General features: G+C 48.4%; 1 protein-coding gene across 2 annotated transcripts in view; it reads right to left on the minus strand.

The window, feature by feature from the left end:
• Positions 1-15158: 15158 nt before the first annotated feature.
• WDTC1 (WD and tetratricopeptide repeats 1) overlaps positions 15159-20793 on the minus strand; it is an 81545-nt gene continuing 75910 nt past the window's right edge. Inside the window, exons 14-16 of one of the 2 annotated variants that reach the window (XM_045377022.2) lie at positions 19584-19758; positions 18202-18336; positions 15159-17221 (exon numbers count right to left, since the gene is read on the minus strand). In XM_045377022.2, coding sequence (XP_045232957.1) covers positions 17152-17221; positions 18202-18336; positions 19584-19758 — 380 coding nt within the window. In that variant the 3' untranslated portion in view covers positions 15159-17151. Of the gene's footprint in view, positions 17222-18201; positions 18395-19583; positions 19759-20793 lie in introns of both variants that reach the window. The other variant, XM_045377020.2, reaches the window with a different exon arrangement.

Genomic DNA, 20793 nt, shown 5'->3' on the forward strand with positions numbered 1-20793 from the left:
TCCTCCTGCCTCAGCCTCCCGAGTAGCTGGGATTACAGGCGTGCGCTACCACGCCCGGCTAAGTTTTGTATTTTTAGTAGAGGTGGGGTTTCACCATGTTAGCCAGGATGGTCTCGAACTTCTGACCTTGTGATCCGCCCACCTTGGCCTCCCAAAGTGTTGGGATTACAGGCGTGAGCCACCGCGTCCGGCGCAAACCCAAGTCTTATACCTCCCTTGCCCTTTTCATTCTGTGGTCCTCTCACGAGGTAGTGGTAGCGTAATGAGAGACTACGATTGTGTGTGCGCACGTGTGTGTGTGTGTGTGTATGTATTTTATTGTATATACAGGGAAGACCTGCTAGAAGATAGGATATTATTGAGTCTTGATGTCTGCCATGTGGCACGGGAGTGGGGGTATGGGTGCAGCGGTGCAAAGAAAGGAAGGCCGTGCAGAGCACTATGTACAAGAGTGTGAATACTTACTGGAGTAAATGATAAGCCTTAGATGTGATCCAATCCCTTCATTGTACAAATGGGAAAACGGGCTCAGGAAAGTTAATTGTTTGAGATCACACACAACCATACTTACAGAGAAGCCAGGCTTAAATGTTGGAGCCTTTTGGCTTTTTTTTTTTTTTTTTTTTTTTTTTTTGAGACGGAGTCTCGCTCTGTCGCCCGGGCTGGAGTGCAGTGGCCGGATCTCAGCTCACTGCAAGCTCCGCCTCCCGGGTTTACGCCATTCTCCTGCCTCAGCCTCCCGAATAGCTGGGACTACAGGCGCCCACCACCTCGCCCGGCTAGTTTTTTGTATTTTTTTTAGTAGAGACGGGGTTTCACCGTGTTAGCCAGGATGGTCTCGATCTCCTGACCTCGTGATCCGCCCGCCTCGGCCTCCCAGAGTGCTGGGATTACAGGCTTGAGCCACCGCGCCCGGCCGCCTTTTGGCTTTTTAAAGGATACCAAGACAGACAAAGGAAATGAAGTCTACTGGGGTGGGGAGGGGAAGTGGGGGAGAGTCCAAAGTCAGAAGGAAGACTGCCACTAAAAATCAGGCTTAAAGAAAAAAGAACAGAAAGAGTAATCAGGTAAAGGAAGGTATGGACAAATGCACTCAGGAAGTTAGGAGCTTCCCATTTGGGGAAGGTCCTTCTTCCATTGAATTACCCTCCCTCAATGCTGATCTGTGGAGAGCTTGCTGTCCTGTTTGTAGCACCTAATATTTTCATGTTTTTTTTGTGGGGGATGTCTGCCTCTGCTATGGAACTCTAAGGTCCTTGACTTCAGTAGCTGGCACAGTTCCTGGTGCAAAGCATATGCCCACTAGATGTTTACTGATTTATTAAATGATTGAATAAATTGATGTTTTATAAAGACCTCACAGATTCACAGGTGTGATAATGATTATGGTGGGTTAGAAAGTGATTATAACCCACTCTAAATTCTTTGAGCACATTTGTACCTCTCCTTGACCCCTCTGCAGTGTGTGATCCTTGAAGGGCAACAACCAGCATCCAGCACAGGGTTTGGAATAGATTAGGTGTGTAGTTTACAGTTGTTGAGAATAAATTACATTACTTCTTGATTCAATCACTGTAGTTATCTAATCTCTTCTGGACCACAGGCTGTGAGGAAAGTCTGTGCCTTAGACATCTCTCTACCATGACTGTCAACCCATAATTCTAGCATAGGGTTGCTGGGTACCCTTTAAACATTTATTGTAGGTATTGATGAATAACCAACCAAAGTAAGTCTCTCAGGACCTGCCATAAGTTTGGTAGTACTAATATACGTACCACATTTAATCTGCCAACCTTCAATGGCTTCTCATTGCACTTAGTATGAAACACAAATATCTTACCATGGCTCACAAAGCCCTGCACCATCTGGACCACGCCCCTTCCTTATTTACTATACTACAGCCATCCTGGCCCTTTTTTTCAGTTCCTCTCATGCACTTCTTCATATTCCAGGGACTTGGCACACACTGTTCCCCTCTGCCTGAAATACTCCTCCTACCCACTTAAAGTGGCTAGCTTTCATTCTTCCTGTCTCAGATAAAATACTACTTTCTCAGAGAGCCCATCGCTGGCCTCCCAATCTAAATGAGAAAGCCTCTGTTAATCGCCTGTTCTTTTTCTTCATAGCTTCTTTGTAGCTGTATACTATTTGCCTCCCCCACTTGACTGGAAACTCCGTTTGTCTTGCTCACATGTGTATACCCAATGCCCAGTATAGTGCCTAGCACATGGTATTTGTTTAATCAATATTTGTTAAATCGAATGAAAAGCAAATACTTACAGGCTTGGTATCACATGCTGGTTACAGTCGAAACGCAGGAACCTAGCTTGTTACCTGCTACCTCTTGGTGTCTCAAGTCTTTTTAATGGGCTTGGGTTGGTGGGCACAGTGCTCAGGCAGAGGGTCAGACCACAGAGCCCTGGCTCCTTTCCTAAGGTCCACATCATCCTACCCTTGGCCTAGGCAGCTGCAGAAACAGGGGCATGAGGAGAGCCAGGTACCTGGAGATAGAAGCCAGATCCTCTGGGGCCTGTCTCCCAGGTTTGGCTTGCCCCCCACCACAACCCATCCACAAGATTTTTTTTTTTTTTTTTTTTTGAGACAGTCTCTATCATCAGGCTGGAGTGCAGTGGCATGATCTCGGCTCACTGCAACCTTTGCCTCCTGGGTTCAAGCGATTCTCCTGCCTCAGCCTCCCAAGTAGCTGGGACTACAGGCGCGCGACATCACACCCAGCTAATTTTTGTATTTTTAGTAGAGATGGGGTTTCACCATGTTGGCCAGGATGGTCTTGATCTTTTGACCTTGTGATCCACCCGCCTCAGCCTCCCAAAGTGCTGGGATTACAGGCGTGAGCCACCACGCCCAGCCTTTTTTTTTTTTTTTTTTTTAAATGATGGATTCATCCCTGCAGAACGCTCCTTCTCACATATACACCTTGGTTCTCTCACCCAATTGTAAGAGTCTCTCTGGCCTGTGCCCTGGACTCCTCTGCTGTTGCTTCCTCATCACCCATAAACAGATGGGAAATCTCCATCAAAGACTAATATTTCCTTCCAGGCTTACAGGATCACAGCAGGGTCCTGGAGGAAGCTCCTGTTATGGCTGAGCTTGGGACAGGATTGATAGGTTTCAGAGCTATCCCTCCCCCAACACACACCCCAACCTAAAATAGGAATGACCATCTGGATCCACTTATGGGTTTGGCTGGGGGAGGGAAGGATGCCAGAGCTGAAACTGTCAAGCTGGGAAACCTTTGAGGGTAAGATGCTGCTTATTTGAAGGGTGAGCTTGGGGCATTTCCTCTCTTGGTGGGTGTCAGAGCACCCCCTCAATTGGCCCCATGTATAAGTCCCCAGGACTCACAAATCTCCTCTCTCAGGCTATCTCGCTACTGGCTTTCAAGGCCCCTCATGATGCCCTCAAATTTTCTTTCCAGATTCATTTCTCACAGTCTCCTTTGGGACTTGCCTGGAGTTAGCCTCACTGGCCTGTTTGCCCTTCACAGAATGAGTCCTGCACTTCATACCTCGTGTGTTTGCTCACACCGTTCCCTCATCGGGGACGTCCTTCCTCTCCTCTTCTACACTACTTTCAAGGTTTCAGGCAAATGCTCCCTCTTTGCTCCCAGAGCACGAAGGCTGTGTTTCCACCTATTGAATATTCATGTGTACTTGCATTAGCATTAGCTGTTTACATGTCTGTCGCTCCCAAGAGACTGTGAACTCCTTGAGAAGGGGACTAACTGGATCTATTGGTCCCTGTATCCAACCAGGCAACTGGCAGAGAGGAAGTGCTCAGGTAATGTCACTGGAGTTATTTGTTGACTGTAGATGGTCTCCTTAAGGGCTCTGGGGAAGAATCACCTCAATCCAGGGAAAGAGCCTGAGCCAGGGGCATGCTGCAGTGTACGCAGCATGTGGGAGGGCAGCATCCTCTCTTCTGCTCAGCCCTCTCTGGCCCCTGGAAGCTGGGCCTCTCTCCATTCTGACTCCAAGCCTTCCCATGGTGGGGAGGAGATTAAGGGGACCAACTCAGTGCAAGAAACCATTTCAGAGCAAACCCACTGGCCCTTTAGACATCAGAGTTCACAAAACGACTTCCTTTTCCATTCAATTTTTTGTTTTATTTGGAAATGGAGTCTCCCTTTGTTGCCCTGGCTGGAGTGCAGTGGGGCCATCTTGGGTCACTGCAACCTCTGCCTCATGGGTTCAAGTGATGCTCCTGCCTCAGCCTCCTGAGTAGCTGGGATTACAGGTGCCTGCCATGACGCCCAGCTAATTTTTTTTTTTTTTTTTTTTGAGATGGAATCTTGCTCTGTTGCCCAGGCTGGAATGCAGTGGCGCTATCTTGGCTCTCTGCAACCTCTGCCTCCCAGGTTTAAGCAATTCTCCTGCCTCAGCCTCCTGAGTAGTTGGTACTATAGGTGTGTGCCACCATACCTACAAATTTTTGTATTTTTTGTAGAGACGGGGTTTCACTGAGTTAGCCAGGCTGGTCTTGAACCCCTGACCTCAGGTGATCTGCCCACCTTGGCCTCCCGAAGTGCTGGGATCACAGGCGTGAGCCACTGTGCCCGGCCCCAGCTAATTTTTGTATTTTTACTAGAGATGGGGTTTCACCATATTAGCCAGGCTGGCCTTAACTCCTGACCTCAAGTGATTGTCCACTTCGGCCTCCTAAAGTGCTGGGATTACAGGTGTGAGCCACCAAACCCGGCCTCCATTCCATTTTATAGATGGGCTAAGTTACCCAAGGTTATAGAAAGCACAGCTAGGACCAGGATCTAAGTCTCCCACTTTGGGGTGCCCAGTAAAGCATGATGGCTATACATGTGGACTCGGGAGTCAGGCAGCTCAGTGTTTGAACTTCAGCTCTGTCAGTATCTGTCGCACCTTAGAAAAGTAGCAGAACCTGTTAGGGCATCAGTTTCCTTCTCTCTAAAATGAGAAATAGGCCAGGCATGGTGGTTCACACCTGTAATCCCAACACTTTGGGAGGCCAAGAGGGGAGGATTGCTTGAGCTCAGGAGTTTGAGACCAGCAACACAGAAAGACCTCATCTCTACTTAAAAAAAAAAAAAAAAAAAATTAGCTGGGCATTGTGGCACATGCCTGCTGTAATTCCAGCTACTTGGGAGGATTGCTTGAGCCTGGAGGAGCCGCAGTGAGCCGCTATTTTTTTGTTTGTTTATTTATTTCAGACGGAGTTTCACCCAGGCTGGAGTGCAATGGCGTGATCTCGGCTCACTGCAACCTCCACCTCCCAGGTTCAAGTGATTCTCCCTGTCTCAGCCTCCCGAGTAGCTGGGATTACAGGTGCTTGCCACCATGTCCGGCTAATTTTTGTAATTTTAGTAGAGATGGAGTTTCATCATATTGGTCAGGCTAGTCTTGAACTCCTGACCTCAGGTAATCACCCACCTCGGCCTCCCAAAGTGCTGGGATTACAGGCGTGAGCCACCACGCCCAGCCAGTGAGCCATTATTAATTTCATCATCCAGGTATTAAGCCTGGATGTTGATAGTTATCTTTTCTGCTCCTCTCCCTCCTCCCACCCTCCACCCTCCAGTAGACCCCAGTGTTGTCTCCTTTGTGTTCCTAAGTTCTTATTATTTTTTTTGAGACAAAGTCTTGTTCTGTCACCTAGGCTGGAGTGCAGTGGCACGATCTCAGCTCACTGCAACCTCTGCCTCCTGAGTTCAATTGATTCTCATGCCTCAGCCTCCCAAGTAGCTGGGATTACAGGCGCACACCACCATGCCCGGATAATTTTTGTATTTTTAGTAGAGATGGGGCTTCACCATGTTGAGCAGGCTGGTGTTGAACTCCTGGCCTCAAGTGATCCTCCTGCCTCAGCCTCCCAAAGTGCTGGGATTACAGGCATGAGCCACTACATTTGGCCTGGTGACGACCCCTTTTAGGGCTTACTAGAGTGATGAGGGGAGACCAGTGTGAGAGTCTCTAAATCACTGTTTTACCTCTAAAATAGGGGTAAACTATGGCCTCATTAGGATCAGGACCTTATTTTATATGTAAAAAAGAATTGAGTGGGAGCAGGAGGCCGAGCAACCAAGTGGGACATTCCTTCTTCAGGCCACCACCCCTGCCAGACATGTTAATATCCCTAGACCTGACAAAGAACCTGGCACGTGTGGGGCACTGAATGATGGCAGAATATACTGGGGAGGACTCACATTTCACAGTAAAATCCAGTGTTCAGCAACCATGCACAATCCCTGTATTTGCTACTCCTCCAGATAATCTGGAGGCCCCAGGAAGGCAAGAAATATGTTGTGTACAATTTTGTTATGCCAGTGCCTAGCCCAATGCCAGACACAGAGTAGGAGTTCAAAAGTATCATGGGCCGGGCATGGTGGCTCACACCTGTAATACCAGCATTTAGGGAAGCTGAGGCGGGAGGTTCACTTGAGCCCAGGAGTTTGAGACCTGCCTGGGCAATATGGCAAGACCCTGTCTCTATTTAAAGAAAAAAAAACCCGGGCGCGGTGGCTCACACCTGTAATCCCAGCACTCTGGGAGGCCAAGGCAGGCGGATCATGAGGTCAGGAGATCAAGACCATCCTGGCTAACATGGTGAAACCCTGTCTCTACTAAAAATACAAAAAATTAGCCAGGCATGGTGGCGGGCACCTGTGGTCCCAGCTACTCGGGAGGCTGAGGCAGAATGGCATAAACCAGGGAGGCGGAGCTTGCAGTGAGCCGAGATTGCGCCACTGCACTCCAGCCTGGGTGACAGAGCGAGACTCCATCTCAAAAAAAAGTATTGTGACCTATTACATTATAAAAAAATGGTTTATAAAGAATTGTACTAGGCCAGGCGTGATGGCTCATGCCTGTAATCCCAGCACTTTGGGAAGCTGAGGCAGGCGGATCACCTGAGGTCAGGAGTTTGAGACCAGCCTGGCCAACATGCCAAAACTCTATCTCTACTAAAAATACAAAAATTAGCTGGGCATGGTGGCACATGCCTGTAATCCCAGCTACTCGGGAGGCTGAGGTAGGAGAACTGCTTGAACCTGGGTGGTGGAGGTTGCAGTGAGCCAAAACAAATTTGCGCCCTGCACTCCAGCCTGGGTCACAGAGTGAGACTTCATCTCAAAAAAAAAAAAAAAAAAAAAAAGGACTAGGAATTAGGGATCAGGAATCCAGTCCTGGCTTTGGTTCTAATTCACTAGGGGGCCTCAGGCAACACCATCCCTTTTCCTGCCCCTCTTTGAAACTCATGGTCCCTATCTGTACAATGTGGAGAAAGAGCTAGATCAGTGGTTCTCAGCTCTGGCTGCATATTAAAAATGAACCTGGGATGATTTAAAACAATGGATGCCAGCCCAGGTCAGAAACGGAGGACAAAACTCCCATGCTGTTTAGTAGCGGGAGCGCCTGTGAAGAGCCACTGCACTCCAGCCAGCGCAACAAAGCAAGACCCCATCTCTTAAGTTAAAAAAAGGAGGAAAAAAAAAAAAAGACAGATGTCTGGGCTCCACCGCAGACCAATTAAAACAGAATCTCTGGGGTGGGGCATGGAAAGTTACAAAAGCATCCTGGGTGATTCTGATTTACAGCTAGGGCTGAGAGCCTCTGAGCTAGATGACTTCTCATCACCTTTTAAGTTCTGCAACAATATTTGGGCATGCTCCTAAGCAGAGACAGGAGCAGCCCTCTGGGGCCACAATTGCCCTCCACAAATGCAGAAGTCTCAATTTCTCATCTCTGCTTTACTGTAGACTCTCTTATCAGCAGGGCTCGTGAATGCTTTGGAGGAGTCACACATGTGGACACTCTTCAAAAACGCAGCACCACTCATCTTTTTGCTGTTTCTGTAGTTTTGCCTTTTCCAGGAAGTCATATAGTTGGAATCATACAGGATGTAGCCCGTTCAGTCTGGTTTCTTTCCCAAAGCAATAAACATTTAAGTTTCCTCCATATCATTTTGTGGCTTGATAGCTCATTTCTGTTTATCCTGAATAATATTCCATTTTATGGCTGTATCAGTTTATCTGTTCACTTTTTTTGTTTGTTTTTTGAGACAGAGTCTCGCTCTGTCACCCAGGCTGGAGTACAGTGGCCGGATCTCGGCTCACTGCAAGCTCCGCCTCCTGGGTTCACGCCATTCTCCTGCCTCAGTCTCCTGAGTAGCTGGGACTACAGGCGCCCGCCACCTCGCCTGGCTAGTTTTTTGTATTTTTTTTTTAGTAGAGATGGGGTTTCACCGTGTTAGCCAGGATGGTCTCGATCTCCTGACCTTGTGATCCGCCCGTCTCGGCCTCCCAAAGTGCTGGGATTACAGGCTTGAGCCACCGCGCCCGGCCTGTTTTTTTAAATTGAGACGTTGTCTTGCTCTGTTGTCGCCTAGGCAGTGGCATGGTCTTGGCTCACTGTGACCTCCACCTCCTGGGTTCAAGCAATTGGCCTGCCTTGGCTTCCCAAGTAGCTGGGACAACAGGTGCACACCACCATGCCCGGCTAATCTTAGTATTTTTAGTAGAAATGGTGTTTCACCATGTTGGCCGGGCTGGTCTCGAACTCCTGATCTCAAGTGATCCACCTGTCTCAGCCTCCCAAAGTGCTGGGATTATAGGCGTGAGCCACCGCACCTGGCCTCCATTCACCTTTTGAGGGGCATCTTGGTTGCTTCCAGTTTTTGGCAATCATGAATAAAGCTGCTATAAACATTCATGTACAGGTCTTTACATGGTCATGTTTTCAACCCCTTTAGTTAAATACAAGGAGAGTGACTGCAGCACTGTATGGTAAGAGTATGTTGAGCTTTGTAAGAAACTGCCAAACTGTCTTCCAAAGTGGCTGTACTATTTTGCATTTCCTCTGGCAATGAATGAGAGTTCCTGTTGCTCTACATCCTTGTCAGCATTTGCTGTGGACAGTTTTAACATTTTAGCCATCCTAGTAAGTGTGCGATGTGTAATGGTATCTCATTGTTTTAATTTGCAATTCCCTAATGACATAATATTAAAAATCTTGGCCGGGCGCGGTGGCTCAAGCCTGTAATCCCAGCACTTTGGGAGGCCGAGGCGGGCGGATCACGAGGTCAGGAGATCGAGACCATCCTGGCTAACACAATGAAACCCCGTCTCCACTAAAAATACAAAAAAATTAGCCGGGCGTGGTGGCGGCGCCTGTAGTCCCAGCTACTCGGGAGGCTGAGGCAGGAGAATGGCGGGAACCCGGGAGGCGGAGCTTGCAGTGAGCCGAGATCGCGCCACTGCACTCCAGCCTGGGCGACAGAGCGAGACTCCGCCTCAAAAAAAAAAAAAAAAAAAAAAAAAAAAAAAATTAAAAATCTTTTCATATGCTTACTAGTCACCTGGGAATCATCTGTGGTGTGGTGTTCAGATCTTTTGCCCATTTTGAAATTGGGTTGTTTCCATATTGTTGAGTTTTAAGAGTTCTTGGCTGGGCGCGGTGGCTCAGGCCTGTAATCCCAGCACTTTGGGAGGCCGAGGCGGGCAGATCACGAGGTCAGGAGATTGAGACTATCCTGACTACACGGTGAAACCCCGTCTCTACTAAAAATACAAAAAAATTAGCTAGGCGTGGTGGCGGGCGCCTTTAGTCCCAGCTACTCGGGAGACTGAGGCCGGAGAATGGCGTGAACCCGGGAGGCGGAGCTTGCAGTGAGCTGAGATCCGGCCACTGCACTCCAGCCTGGGCTACAGAGCGAGACTCCGTCTCAAAAAAAAAAAAAAAAAAAAAAAAAAAAAAAAAAAAAAAAAAAAAAAAAGAGTTCTTTGTGTATACAAATCCTTTATCTGTGTTTTACAAATATTTCTCCCAGTCCTTGGCTTTTCATTCTCTCCACCGTGTTTTTCACTGACAAATTTTTTATTTTAATGAAGTCCAACTTACCAATTTTTTTCTTTCCTGGATTGAGGTTTTGGTGTTGTATCTAAAAACTCATTGCCAAACCCAACAAAGTGGCTGGGACTACAACTCGGATTATGTTAAAGCTATAGATCAAGTTGGATGTTTTTCCTATGTTATCTTCTAGAGGTTTCATAGCTTTGTATTTTAAATTTAGGTCTGTCATCTATTTTGAGTTAACTTTTGTAAACAGTGTTAGGTCAGTATTTAGATTTTTTTTGCATATGGATGTCCAATTGTTCCATCACTGTTTGTTGATAAGACTATCTTTTCTCCATTGAATTGACTTTACTGCCTTGTCAAAGATCAGCTGACTATATTTGTGTGGGTCTATTCCTGGGTTCTCTATTTGTTCCATTGGCCTATTTGTCTATTCTTTTGCCAGTACCACACTGTCTTGATTATTGTAGCTTGATAGTAAGTCTTGAAGTCAGCAGTGTTAATCCTCTGAATTTGTTTTTCGTAAGTATTGTGTTGGTTATTCTGGGTCTTTCTTCTTTTTCTCCATTTTTTTTTTTTTTGAGACGGAGTCTCGCTCTGTCACCCAGGCTGGAGTGCAGTGGCGCGATCTTGGCTCACTGCAAGCTCCGCCTCCCGGGTTCACGCCATTCTCCTGCCTCAGCCTCCTGAGTAGCTGGGACTACAGGCGCCCGCCACCGCGCCTGGCTAATTTTTTGTATTTTTAGTACAGACGGGGTTTCACCGTGGTCTCGATCTCCTGACCTTGTGATCCGCCCGCCTCGGCCTCCCAAAGTGCTGGGATTACAGGCGTGAGCCACCGCGCCCGGCCTTTTTCTCCATTTCTTTTTTTTTTTTTTTTTTTTTGAGACGGAGTCTTGCTCTGTCGCCCAGGCTGGAGTGCAGTGGCCGGATCTCAGCTCACTGCAAGCTCCGCCTCCCGGGTTCACGCCATTCTCCTGCCTCAGCCTCCGGAGTAGCTGGGACTACAGGCGTCCGCCACATCGCCCGGCTAGTTTTTTGTATTTTTTAGTAGAGACGGGGTTTCACCGTGTTAGCCAGGATGGTCTCGATCTCCTGACCTCGTGATCCACCCGTCTCGGCCTCCCAAAGTGCTGGGATTACAGGCTTGAGCCACCGTGCCCGGCCCTTTTTCTCCATTTCTAACAAGAAGTTTATTTAAACAAGAAGATGCTTGATTTGAAGGGAAAACTATTTAGGATTTTTTTTTTTTTTTTTAAAGAGTAATTTATCCCTACTTACAGACAGATTGCCCTACGTGTAAGAGCTATATACAAAAAAAGTTATAAAATTGTCCTTGGTTTTACAATTAATAAATGAAAAACACTAAAATTCTCCAGGTGAATAAGGTATGCAAAGATTTTTGTTTTTTTGTTAAAATAGTGACAGCAAAATAACATTGCAATATAAGAGTTGAATGAGTATGCCACTGACGGAGAAAGGGAGGTAATTTTCAAGAATCAGTATTTTTCCTCACGGGTATGTTTTGATTGACATCAAGTGGATGTCACTGGCCATTTAATATTTAAGACAGCAAAATGCTTGTGAACATACACCCGTTATTTTATGTACAGTAAAGGAATAGGTAAGGGAAAAATAAAAGAATAGAGAAAACTATACTATAGTAATAGTCATGATGTGGTGGAACCAAATTGCAGTTTTCTAATTGAGAATATAATCTTGATCTGTAAGAACAAAGTTCTGGGTAAGGGAAAAATAAAAGGCCGGGCGCGGTGGCTCAAGCCTGTAATCCCAGCACTTTGGGAGGCTGAGACGGGCGGATCACGAGGTCAGGAGATCGAGACCATCCTGGCGAACACCGTGAAACCCCGTCTCTACTAAAAAATACAAAAAAAAAAAACTAGCCGGGCGAGGTGGCGGGCGCCTGTAGTCCCAGCTACTCGGGAGGCTGAGGCAGGAGAATGGCGTAAACCTGGGAGGCGGAGCTTGCAGTGAGCTGAGATCCGGCCACTGCACTCCAGCCCCGGCTACAGAGCGAGACTCCGTCTCAAAAAATAAAATAAAATAAAATAAAAGAATAGAGAAAACTATACTATAGTAATAGTCATGATGTGGTGGAACCAAATTGCAGTTTTCTAATTGAGAATATAATCTTGATCTATAAGAACAAAGTTCTAGAGTAAAGAGGCAGGTTCCTTTTTCAGTAGATACTTCTTGTCTGTTGCTGAAACACATCAATTGTTATCTTCATCCTCCATTTCCAACTGTGCAGGTGTGTTTGTTTCATTGACTGGTTGCCTGTCAAACTAGAATCTGATCTGTCTCACTGACAAACTGTCCTTCACAACAGGCTTTCATTACTCTAGTAAGTGGTATATGACTCTTTTTTTTCTTTTATGAGATGGTGTCTTGTTCTGTCACCCATGCTGGAGGGCAGTGGTGCGATCTTGGCTCACTGCAACCTCCGCCTCCCGGGTTCAAGCAATTCTCCTGCCTCAGCTTTCCGAGTAGCTGAGACTACCACCACGCCCGGCTATTTTTTTGTATTTTTAGTAGAGATGGGGTTTCACTATATTGGTCAGGCTGGTCTCGAACTCCAGACCTCAGGTGATCCACCCACCTCAGCCTCCCAAAGTGCTGGCATTACAGGCGTGAGCCACTACACTCGGCCGGTATATGACTTTTAATCTTAAACTGCACCACAGAACCATCCTGCCCTATTACCTTCAAATTAATAAGATTGTTATTCTCAGTCTTGACTCCTTCCTTGGGCTTTTTAGCCACGTGAGTGCTGGAGTCTCCTCAGCTGCTGCTTCACAAATGAGGCACCAGGTCTGCACAGAATGAATGAGCACACAAACAGCACTAGGAGAAGCAGAAGAAGGTGGAACAGTGGAAGTATTCTGGGTCTTCTATATTTTCATGTAAACTTTAGAATAATCAGTTGGTGATACTCACAAAATAACTTGCTGGGAGTATGACCAGGATCATGTTGAAGCTAGAGATCAAGTTGGAAAGAACTGACATCCTACTGTTGAGTTTTCCTATACGTGAACATGGACCATCTCTCCATTTACCTGATCTTCCTTGGTTTATCAGTTTTGTAGTTTTGCTCATACAAACCTTGTACATATGTTGTCAGATTTATTCCTAAGTACTTTTTTGGGAGGATGCTAATGAAGACTGAATAGGTTGAGGACAAGGTGCTTTTAGAACAGTGAAACTATTCTGTATGACAATGTAATGGTGGATACAAGACATGCATTTGTCAAAACCCATAGAACTGTGCAACACAAAAAGTGAACCGTAATGTAAACTATGGACTTCAGTTACCATAATGTATCAATACTGGTTCATTAATTATAACAATGTACTAATGCAAGATGTTGATAATTGGGAAAATTGAGCTGGGGAAAGACGGGTATATGAAACTCATTATACTATCTGCTCAATTTTCTGTAAGCCTAAAACTGCTCTAGAAAGTAAAGGCTATTAATTTTTTTAAAAAATGGAGTACCAACTCCAAATGAAAAGGAGACCCTGGTGAAGTCTTCCAATGCCTCCCTTGCCTACAGGATCAAGTCTATGGTCTCTCACCAAGCACAGAAAATCCTTCACAATTTGACTGCCCCTCCAGTCCACCCTCTACCATCCAGCCAAATGGAGTCATTCAGGGCTCATGAAGGAACCTGGGACTCTGCACTACTCCCTGGTCTGGAACACCGTCCCTTCTTTGCCTGGTCTGGAAATGCCTTCAAGAAGCTTCTGCAGATGTTAATTTGGGTACACAAAGGAATAATACCAGCCCATGGTATCTGCTTTATAATACCACCTATGGTATTTCTGGCAGGACCTCTCAGTAGTTTCAGTAGTGAAACTACTGTTCCCATAGACTACACCACAGTTCCCAAACTGTGCATCAAGGCACCTGAGGGCACCCACAGCAAATTCACAGGGGGCAAAGTAGGATATTTTGAAAGATACTCAACATCTTTGGCTAATGAGTGAACTACTAGCTCAAGGTAGTTCACAGTTCCATTATTAGATTATGCCACAATCCTTTTGATTATGTCATCTTTAAGAAGCTGGGTCTTTAGTGGTTGCTGTGATAAAAAGCAAATGAAAGTCGATGTGGGACAGGAAATGAAGGTAGCAGTATCTGCTTTCATTAGAAAATTTAACAAGTTGTTCAGTGCCCAATGGGCGGCATAGATTCCGTTAGTAATTGCAGTTGTTTAAGAATGAAGGCCGGGTGCGGTGGCTCATGCCTGTAATCCCAGCACTTTGGGAGGCTGAGGCGGGCAGATCATCTGAGGTCAGGAGTTTGAGACCAGCCTGGCCAAGGTGGTGAAACCCCTTCTCTACTAAAAATACAAAAAATTAGCTGCGTGTGGTGGCAGGCGCCTGTAATCCCAGCTACTTGGGAGGCTGAGGCAGGAGAATTGCTTGAACCTGGGAGGCAGAGGTTGCAGTGAGCAGAGATCGCGCTATTGCACTCCACCCTGGGGGACAAAAACGAAACTCTATCTCCAAAAAAAAAAAAAAAAAAAATTAGCCAGGCAAGACTCCGTCTCAAAAAAAAAAAAAAAAAAAAAGAATGAAATATTGTTTCTTCCAATTCAGATGTATTATTTTTTAAATGGCAACTAACTTGTTAGGACATAAATACTTTTTAAGTTATTTGGGCTTAACTACTTAATAAATTGAACTGTTAGGTATTTCTTTTGGCTTAGAGGCTCCATGAAAAAATTACTGAGATGGTAATGGTGCTGTGAGCTGAGAAAGTTCAGGAACCTGTAGTCTAAGAGATTATTTAATCCAGGGCACATCAAAAACTTGCATATGTGAAATCAATTTAGTGGGTTATAACCATATTTTTTTCCCTAACAAAACAGAAAGGTAAGCAGAGCACATTGCGTGTAGCAAGGGTAAATATTATTGTGTAAAACTTTTGTTCATTTTATATATATATATATATACACACACACGCATATATATACAAGTAATCATGTGTATATTGGGTCACAATGTAAATTGGTTTGAAAAACCACTAAGATTCCAAGCCCCTTATTTTACTGATGAAAAAACAGCTGGAGAGTGAAAGCTGATGACTACAAATCACAGCCATGAGAGCTTGGCTCTGCACTCAGTCCTGCTGGGCGGGGTGGTCACTGCTCACAGTGACCCTTCAAGGCAGGATTCTGCCCAGTAGAGGTGTGGTTACTCAAAGTCATAGAGCTACAGAGGTGAGGGACCAGGTGCCCTCACTTTGGTTCCAATACCCATCTGCACCCCACAAATGCCACCAGCCACACCTAGAACAAAATGGTTTTAATCAATTGCGTCACCCTCACTCTCCTGGGAGCGGAGCAACAAAAAGGCTCGGCTCCTGCCCCCAGAGGACAGTAAGGCTTATGTGTCTCTCCACACTGCAGGGCCCAGGCTGGGCAGGCAGGGGGTGGGAAGCAGGACAGGAGGCAGGGAGGGAGGGTGGGAGGCAGGGAGGAAATGGCAGGTGGCTGGAACACAAGAAAGCAAAGGGGACCCAGCTGGTACTTGGGCCCCAGGGCCCAGTCCCAATACTCCTGCTCTCCCTTCTCCCTGGCTAGAGAAAGGTCACGGAGAAGAGACAGGGGAGCAGGGCCCAGCAGCAGGAGAAGCAGCAGCAGCTGTTTCCGTCACCAATAAATATACTTCATTACCAAGCTAGAAGAGAGGGATGGGAAGAGGGACTGGGGTGGGAAGGAAGGGGGAGAAGCTGCCACCTGTGTTGCTGGGATTAAAGCAATGAGATGGTGCCAGACCCCCCACCACTATCCTCACCCTCCCCTTGTCTTCTTAAAACTGTGAAAAAGCTTTTAACATGGCCCTCCTGTCTCCAGGGCTGCTCTGAAGCCTGAATGAGAGGAGGCACCTGGCAGAGACAGGGGCTGAGGAAGGGAGGGAGGGAGGAGAGGGAGAGGAGAAGGGAGGCTGCTTTTCCCCAGGGGCTGCAGCTGGAGGGCTGGAGCCAAGTAAGCACTGAGGGGAAGCAGGGAGGGAGAGAGGGGGAAGGATGAACCAACTACCTGGAGCAGCTGGAGCTAAGAGCCAGGGGGCAGAGGGGAGGGGAGGCCTGGTGAGTGGTGGGTTGATCGCTGCATCCAGTGTAAAGCTTGGGGCTGCTGGGGAGGGAGGGGCCGAGTAAGGGACTTTCCCATCTGAGTGGCTCAGGAGACCCACCCCTCTCCCCTCAGAGCAGCAGGGGACAGAGAAAAGCCATCACTTCTTTGGTCTTTGTGGCGGCTCAGCATGTGGGATGGGAAGGCATGGGAAGGCGGGCAGAAAGGACAGAGAAGGGCCCTTAGCAGGAAGCGCCACCTCAGCAGAGTAGGCCTGGCTGGGAGCTCTGGCAGAAAGGTCACAGTGAGGCTGAGGAGCGCCCAAGAGGAGAATGGCCGTAGTGCAGAAGTGCTGGCATGGATGGGTGGGGTAAGGTGCAGTGCCCCACCCTCTGCCAGGGCCCTTGGGAAAGGCAGAGCCTCCAGAGGTGGCCAGTGAGAGTAGGTGCAGGGCCAGAGCTAGTAGCCAGGAGAGGAGTGAGGGTGCTCCACTGCGACCTCAGCAGGTAGCCTGGTCTTGCCCACTCCAGGGCTCCCGTCCTTCCTTTTGGTTCTGCTCTAACACTAGTGGCTCTGGGGGGAGGGTGGGACCCATCCTTTTTCAAAACCTTTCCTGAAGACCACAGGGGAGCTAGCCTTGCAGGCTTGGGAGCAAGAGTGGCAACAGGCCAAGGTGAGCCCTTACCAATTGGGAATCCCACTCCCCCTCCTGCTGCCAGCTGAAGGGCAGGACAGTCCCTGAAGACAGTTCAGCTTGTTCCTCCCCACCTGAGGCAGAAGGGATTCTGAGGCAGGCCAGAGCCCTCCAGGGACATGGAAGCAGGAGGTGGGGGGGGGCATATGGAGGGGTATCCCCTCGTGCTCTTTTTTTTAGGGCTGGGGATAGTCAGGGGACACAGCCCAGAGTCTGAAAGCCAGCAAGTTGTAGCAACCTCCACCCCTAATGCCAAACAAACAAACAAAACAGGGGAAATGAAAAAAAGTGGGGTGGGAAGACAAACCAAAACAGAATCCCCCGACCTCCTGCCCAGGGCGGAGGGTCCAGCCAGTAGCAGGGGCTGGGGACCAGGGCTGGAGGGTCTAGCTGGGCCGGCACTGCACCTGGCCCTCAGAGCTGTCCTCGTCATCAGAGGCCCCGGCACCTCCACTGCTCAGGCCCGTGATCCGGTAGCCCATGTTGAGCAGCATCACCTCCAACGGGTCTGCATTCATGCGCCGCTGGTTGGCCTGCGAAGCACCCTCCATATCTTCCACGACTCGGCCTGTGAGGTCTTCACTCTGTGGTGGAGAAAGGGGTAACACACATGAGGCTCAGGGAGGGAGAGGCACCAGGGTACACGTATGGGGCGGGGGAGGGAAATACACAGACTTAACTATCTATAGGGGGAGGTACACGTACATGCCAGGAGGTGTACACACAACCGTGCTACATATTGTTGGGGGTGCTCACACTGGAATATATATGGGGAGACATGCCACCTCAGGATATATAGGCAGGTCATAACATGCTGGGATATACGTGGGGGACAGTACACACCAGGATATGTTGGACACACATACTGGGACACCTGGGACAAGGGGCAGACACAACTTCCCCACCCTACTCTGTTTTGTTGCCACAGCAACTCTTCCTTCATCTTTCTCCTCTCCCCTCAATGGGGAATCCTACAGGAGTCCTCTCGTTAAAAGTCACAGCAAATTATCTTGGGAATCAGACATACCACTTGACTTTTGTTTTGCCAGCTGGGAAGAGGGAAGCAGTAGGGCAGAGGGGAAGGGGAGGCACCAAGCCAGCTTCCCTGGCTACCCACCCTGGGAGTGGAGGAGACTACACGTCCTAAGTGTCCTTGTGGGCTGGACACTTCACAGGCATCTCTTCTTTACTCCTCACTGCAACCTTTCAAGGTGATGCTGTCATTCCCATTCCCCACGTACAGATGATTAAAAGCCTGGGTCAGAGATGAAGTCTCTCAGGCAGTGAGGAGACTGGATTCAAACTTAGGCCTACCAGATGCCAAAGCCTGCATAGCTCCCTTGTGACCAGGGCCTCTGTACAGTTTCTAGGCAATTGCCACTGCATTTGGAGCTTCTGGAATCTGAGGACACAGCCTTGGGCCCCAAGATAAGAGATACTCAGCAGCTTCTAGCCTCTGGGTGGCTCATTTCTCTTCCCTGCGTTAGCAGGCTCCACTGGAGCCTTCCACAGAGTCCCTGCCCTCCTCTCTGCTTGGCTTTGGTCACCTTGACTGCACCCTCACCTCTGGTCGGGGGTTCCAGAGCCGCACAACAGGATCGATGCCGCTGGTGGCCAGGAAGCAGTAGCTGGGGTGTGGCTGCAGGCAGTTGACAATGGACTCATCCCCTTGGAGCACACGGACCAGGTTGGTGGTCTCCTTTTCCCAGATGAAGAAGGAGCCATCGTCAGAGCCACTGACGATATACTGAGCGTTGCTGGCGGGGGGGCAAAGGGCAGGGAGGTCAGGTGGGGTACTGCCCTATAGCCTCAAGCAGAGGCTGCATGGCCTAGGTAAAGGGGGAGCAAGGAAGTCTGCGGCCACTCAGTCCCCCACACGCTGGGGTGTGCACTTGACCCAGAACTCCATGTACATAGCCCTGGTCACTGTTCTCTTAAACCCAGGGCCAGCAACTGCCTGGATTTCTCCAAGACAGTCTCCCCCACAGTTCATTATTCCCTCCTTGGGCCAGGATCATCTTACATCATCTCTCGGGTCTCTAAAATACCCTGTTCTAAGCCTTCCCTGAGCAGTCCCAGGCTTCTGGCATCCAGAATCCCCATGTAGCCCCTCACACACCACTGACATTTAGAGGGCATCTTGATGGATTCTTTCTTTTCTTAGAGACAAGGTCTCGTTCTGTCACCCAGGCTGGAGTACAGTGGCATGATCATGGCTCACTGTGGCCTTAACTGGTCCTCCCATGTCAGCCTCCTGAATAGCTGGGACTACAGGTGCATGTCACCACACCCAGAAAATTTAAAAAATTTTTTGTAGAGATGGGGGTCTATGCTGTCCAGGCTGGTCTCAAACTCCTGGGCTCAAGCGATCCTCCCCAAGTGCTGGGATTACAGGCATGAGCCACTGTGCCTTGCCTATGGAGAGATTATTGATTCATGTTCACGTGTCTCACCTACCCAAAGAAAGTACATCTACAAATGAGGGGTGGGGGTGATGGTGTCTGAAACACAGAGTTTGTCCCTTAGTACCCAGGGCACAGTTTTGAGCACAAAACAGATGTGCCAAGATCCCCAGCCTTGGAGGGCTGCTGCCTCACTCCCAAACAGAGGGAGGTTCCCTGAATGCAGATAAAGCAACCAAGCTCTGGCACATGCAGACAGAAGGAGAAGGAGGTGGGGGGTGAAGGAGTAGTCCAGGCACTGTACTGGAGGCTCTACTTGGATTATCTTATTAGTCCTTGTTATGGCCTCATAAGTGGGCATGGCAGGTTGGTCATCTCATAGATGAAAAAACTTCAGAGGCTGACAAAGGTGAAGCCACTTGCCCAAGGGTACAGAGGCAGAGCAGGGATTTGAGATTCTTCTCTAAAACCATTATGCCCCAATACTCCCCACTCAACCTCCTGCTGCCAACTGGGCTGCACCCTCCTCTTCAGGGCCTCGGACCTGCCAAAGAAATTAGCCTCCTTGATATCCGTGGTGGTGTTGCAGTGGCCGCAGTAGCGGAATTGATAGTCGTAGCTTCGCTCCCGCAGCACCATTTCATCCTCTGAGATGGAGTCCTTGCGGCTTGTGCTGCGGAGGCGGACTGGGGCGCCGCCACCAGGTCCCTTCTTCTCCTCTGGGGGCAGAGATCCAGAAAAGGTAAGCGTCCTGTTCCTTTCTCTGCTTCCCTATTTCCCCCCACCTATGGCTCTGTTTTCAGTCTAAAGTCTGACAACATAGAGCTACCTGCCTCCACCCTTATCCTGGAAAATTGGGGAAAGGTTGTGAGGAAGATGCATCTTTGGATCTAGCCCCTGAGGATGTTCACGAGGAGACCTTTGATGCTACGAGGGCCTGAAAGCCCTAAGGATGCAGAGACTCAAAGTGTGTTTCTGTGGAGATGAGAGGCAGGGGAGGGTAGAGTGAGGCACTAGCAAAGAGAGAATGGGTGACTTTTTTTTTTTCTTTTTCTTTTTGAGATGGAGTCTCGCTCTGTCACCCAGGCTGGAGTGCAGTGGCATGATCTCGGCTCACTGCAACCTCCACCTCAAGGGTTCAAGCGATTCTCCTGCCTCAGCCTCCTGAGTAGCTGAGATTACTACCAGGCATGTGCCACCACATCCAGCTAATTTTTGTATTTTTAGTAGAGATGGGGTTTCACCACGTTGGCCAGGCTGGTCTCGAACTCCTGACCTCAGGTGATCCACCTGCCTCTGCCTCCCAAAGTGCTGGAATTACAGACGTAAGCTACCGAGCCCAGCCTGGGTGACTTTTATAAACAGATTCGTAGCGCTTAGGGCAGTAAGGACCATGCCCTTACCCTCTGGAAGACAAGTTATTAGGGTTCCAAATGAGAGACACTGATCAGTTAAGTGACAGGTATTCACACAAGTTTTCTCAGTTCCTTAAAAGTGACTCACTCGTGCCTGCTTCAGGGCCTTGGAGCATCCTGGTCCATATGCCAGGAGCTCTGCATCTCCCACGGCTACACTTTGTTGTTGTTGTTGTTGGAGATAGGATTTTGCTCCGTTACCCAGGCTGGAGTGCAGTGGTGTGATCATGGCTCACTGTAGCCTTGACCTCCTGGGCTCAAGTGATCCTCTTGCCTCAACTGCCCGAGGAGCCGGGACTACAGGTGTGTGCCACCATCCTTGGCTAATTTTTTTTTTTT

This window comes from Macaca fascicularis, chromosome 1 (genome assembly GCF_037993035.2).
Source record: "Macaca fascicularis isolate 582-1 chromosome 1, T2T-MFA8v1.1".
Lineage (NCBI taxonomy): Eukaryota > Metazoa > Chordata > Mammalia > Primates > Cercopithecidae > Macaca > Macaca fascicularis.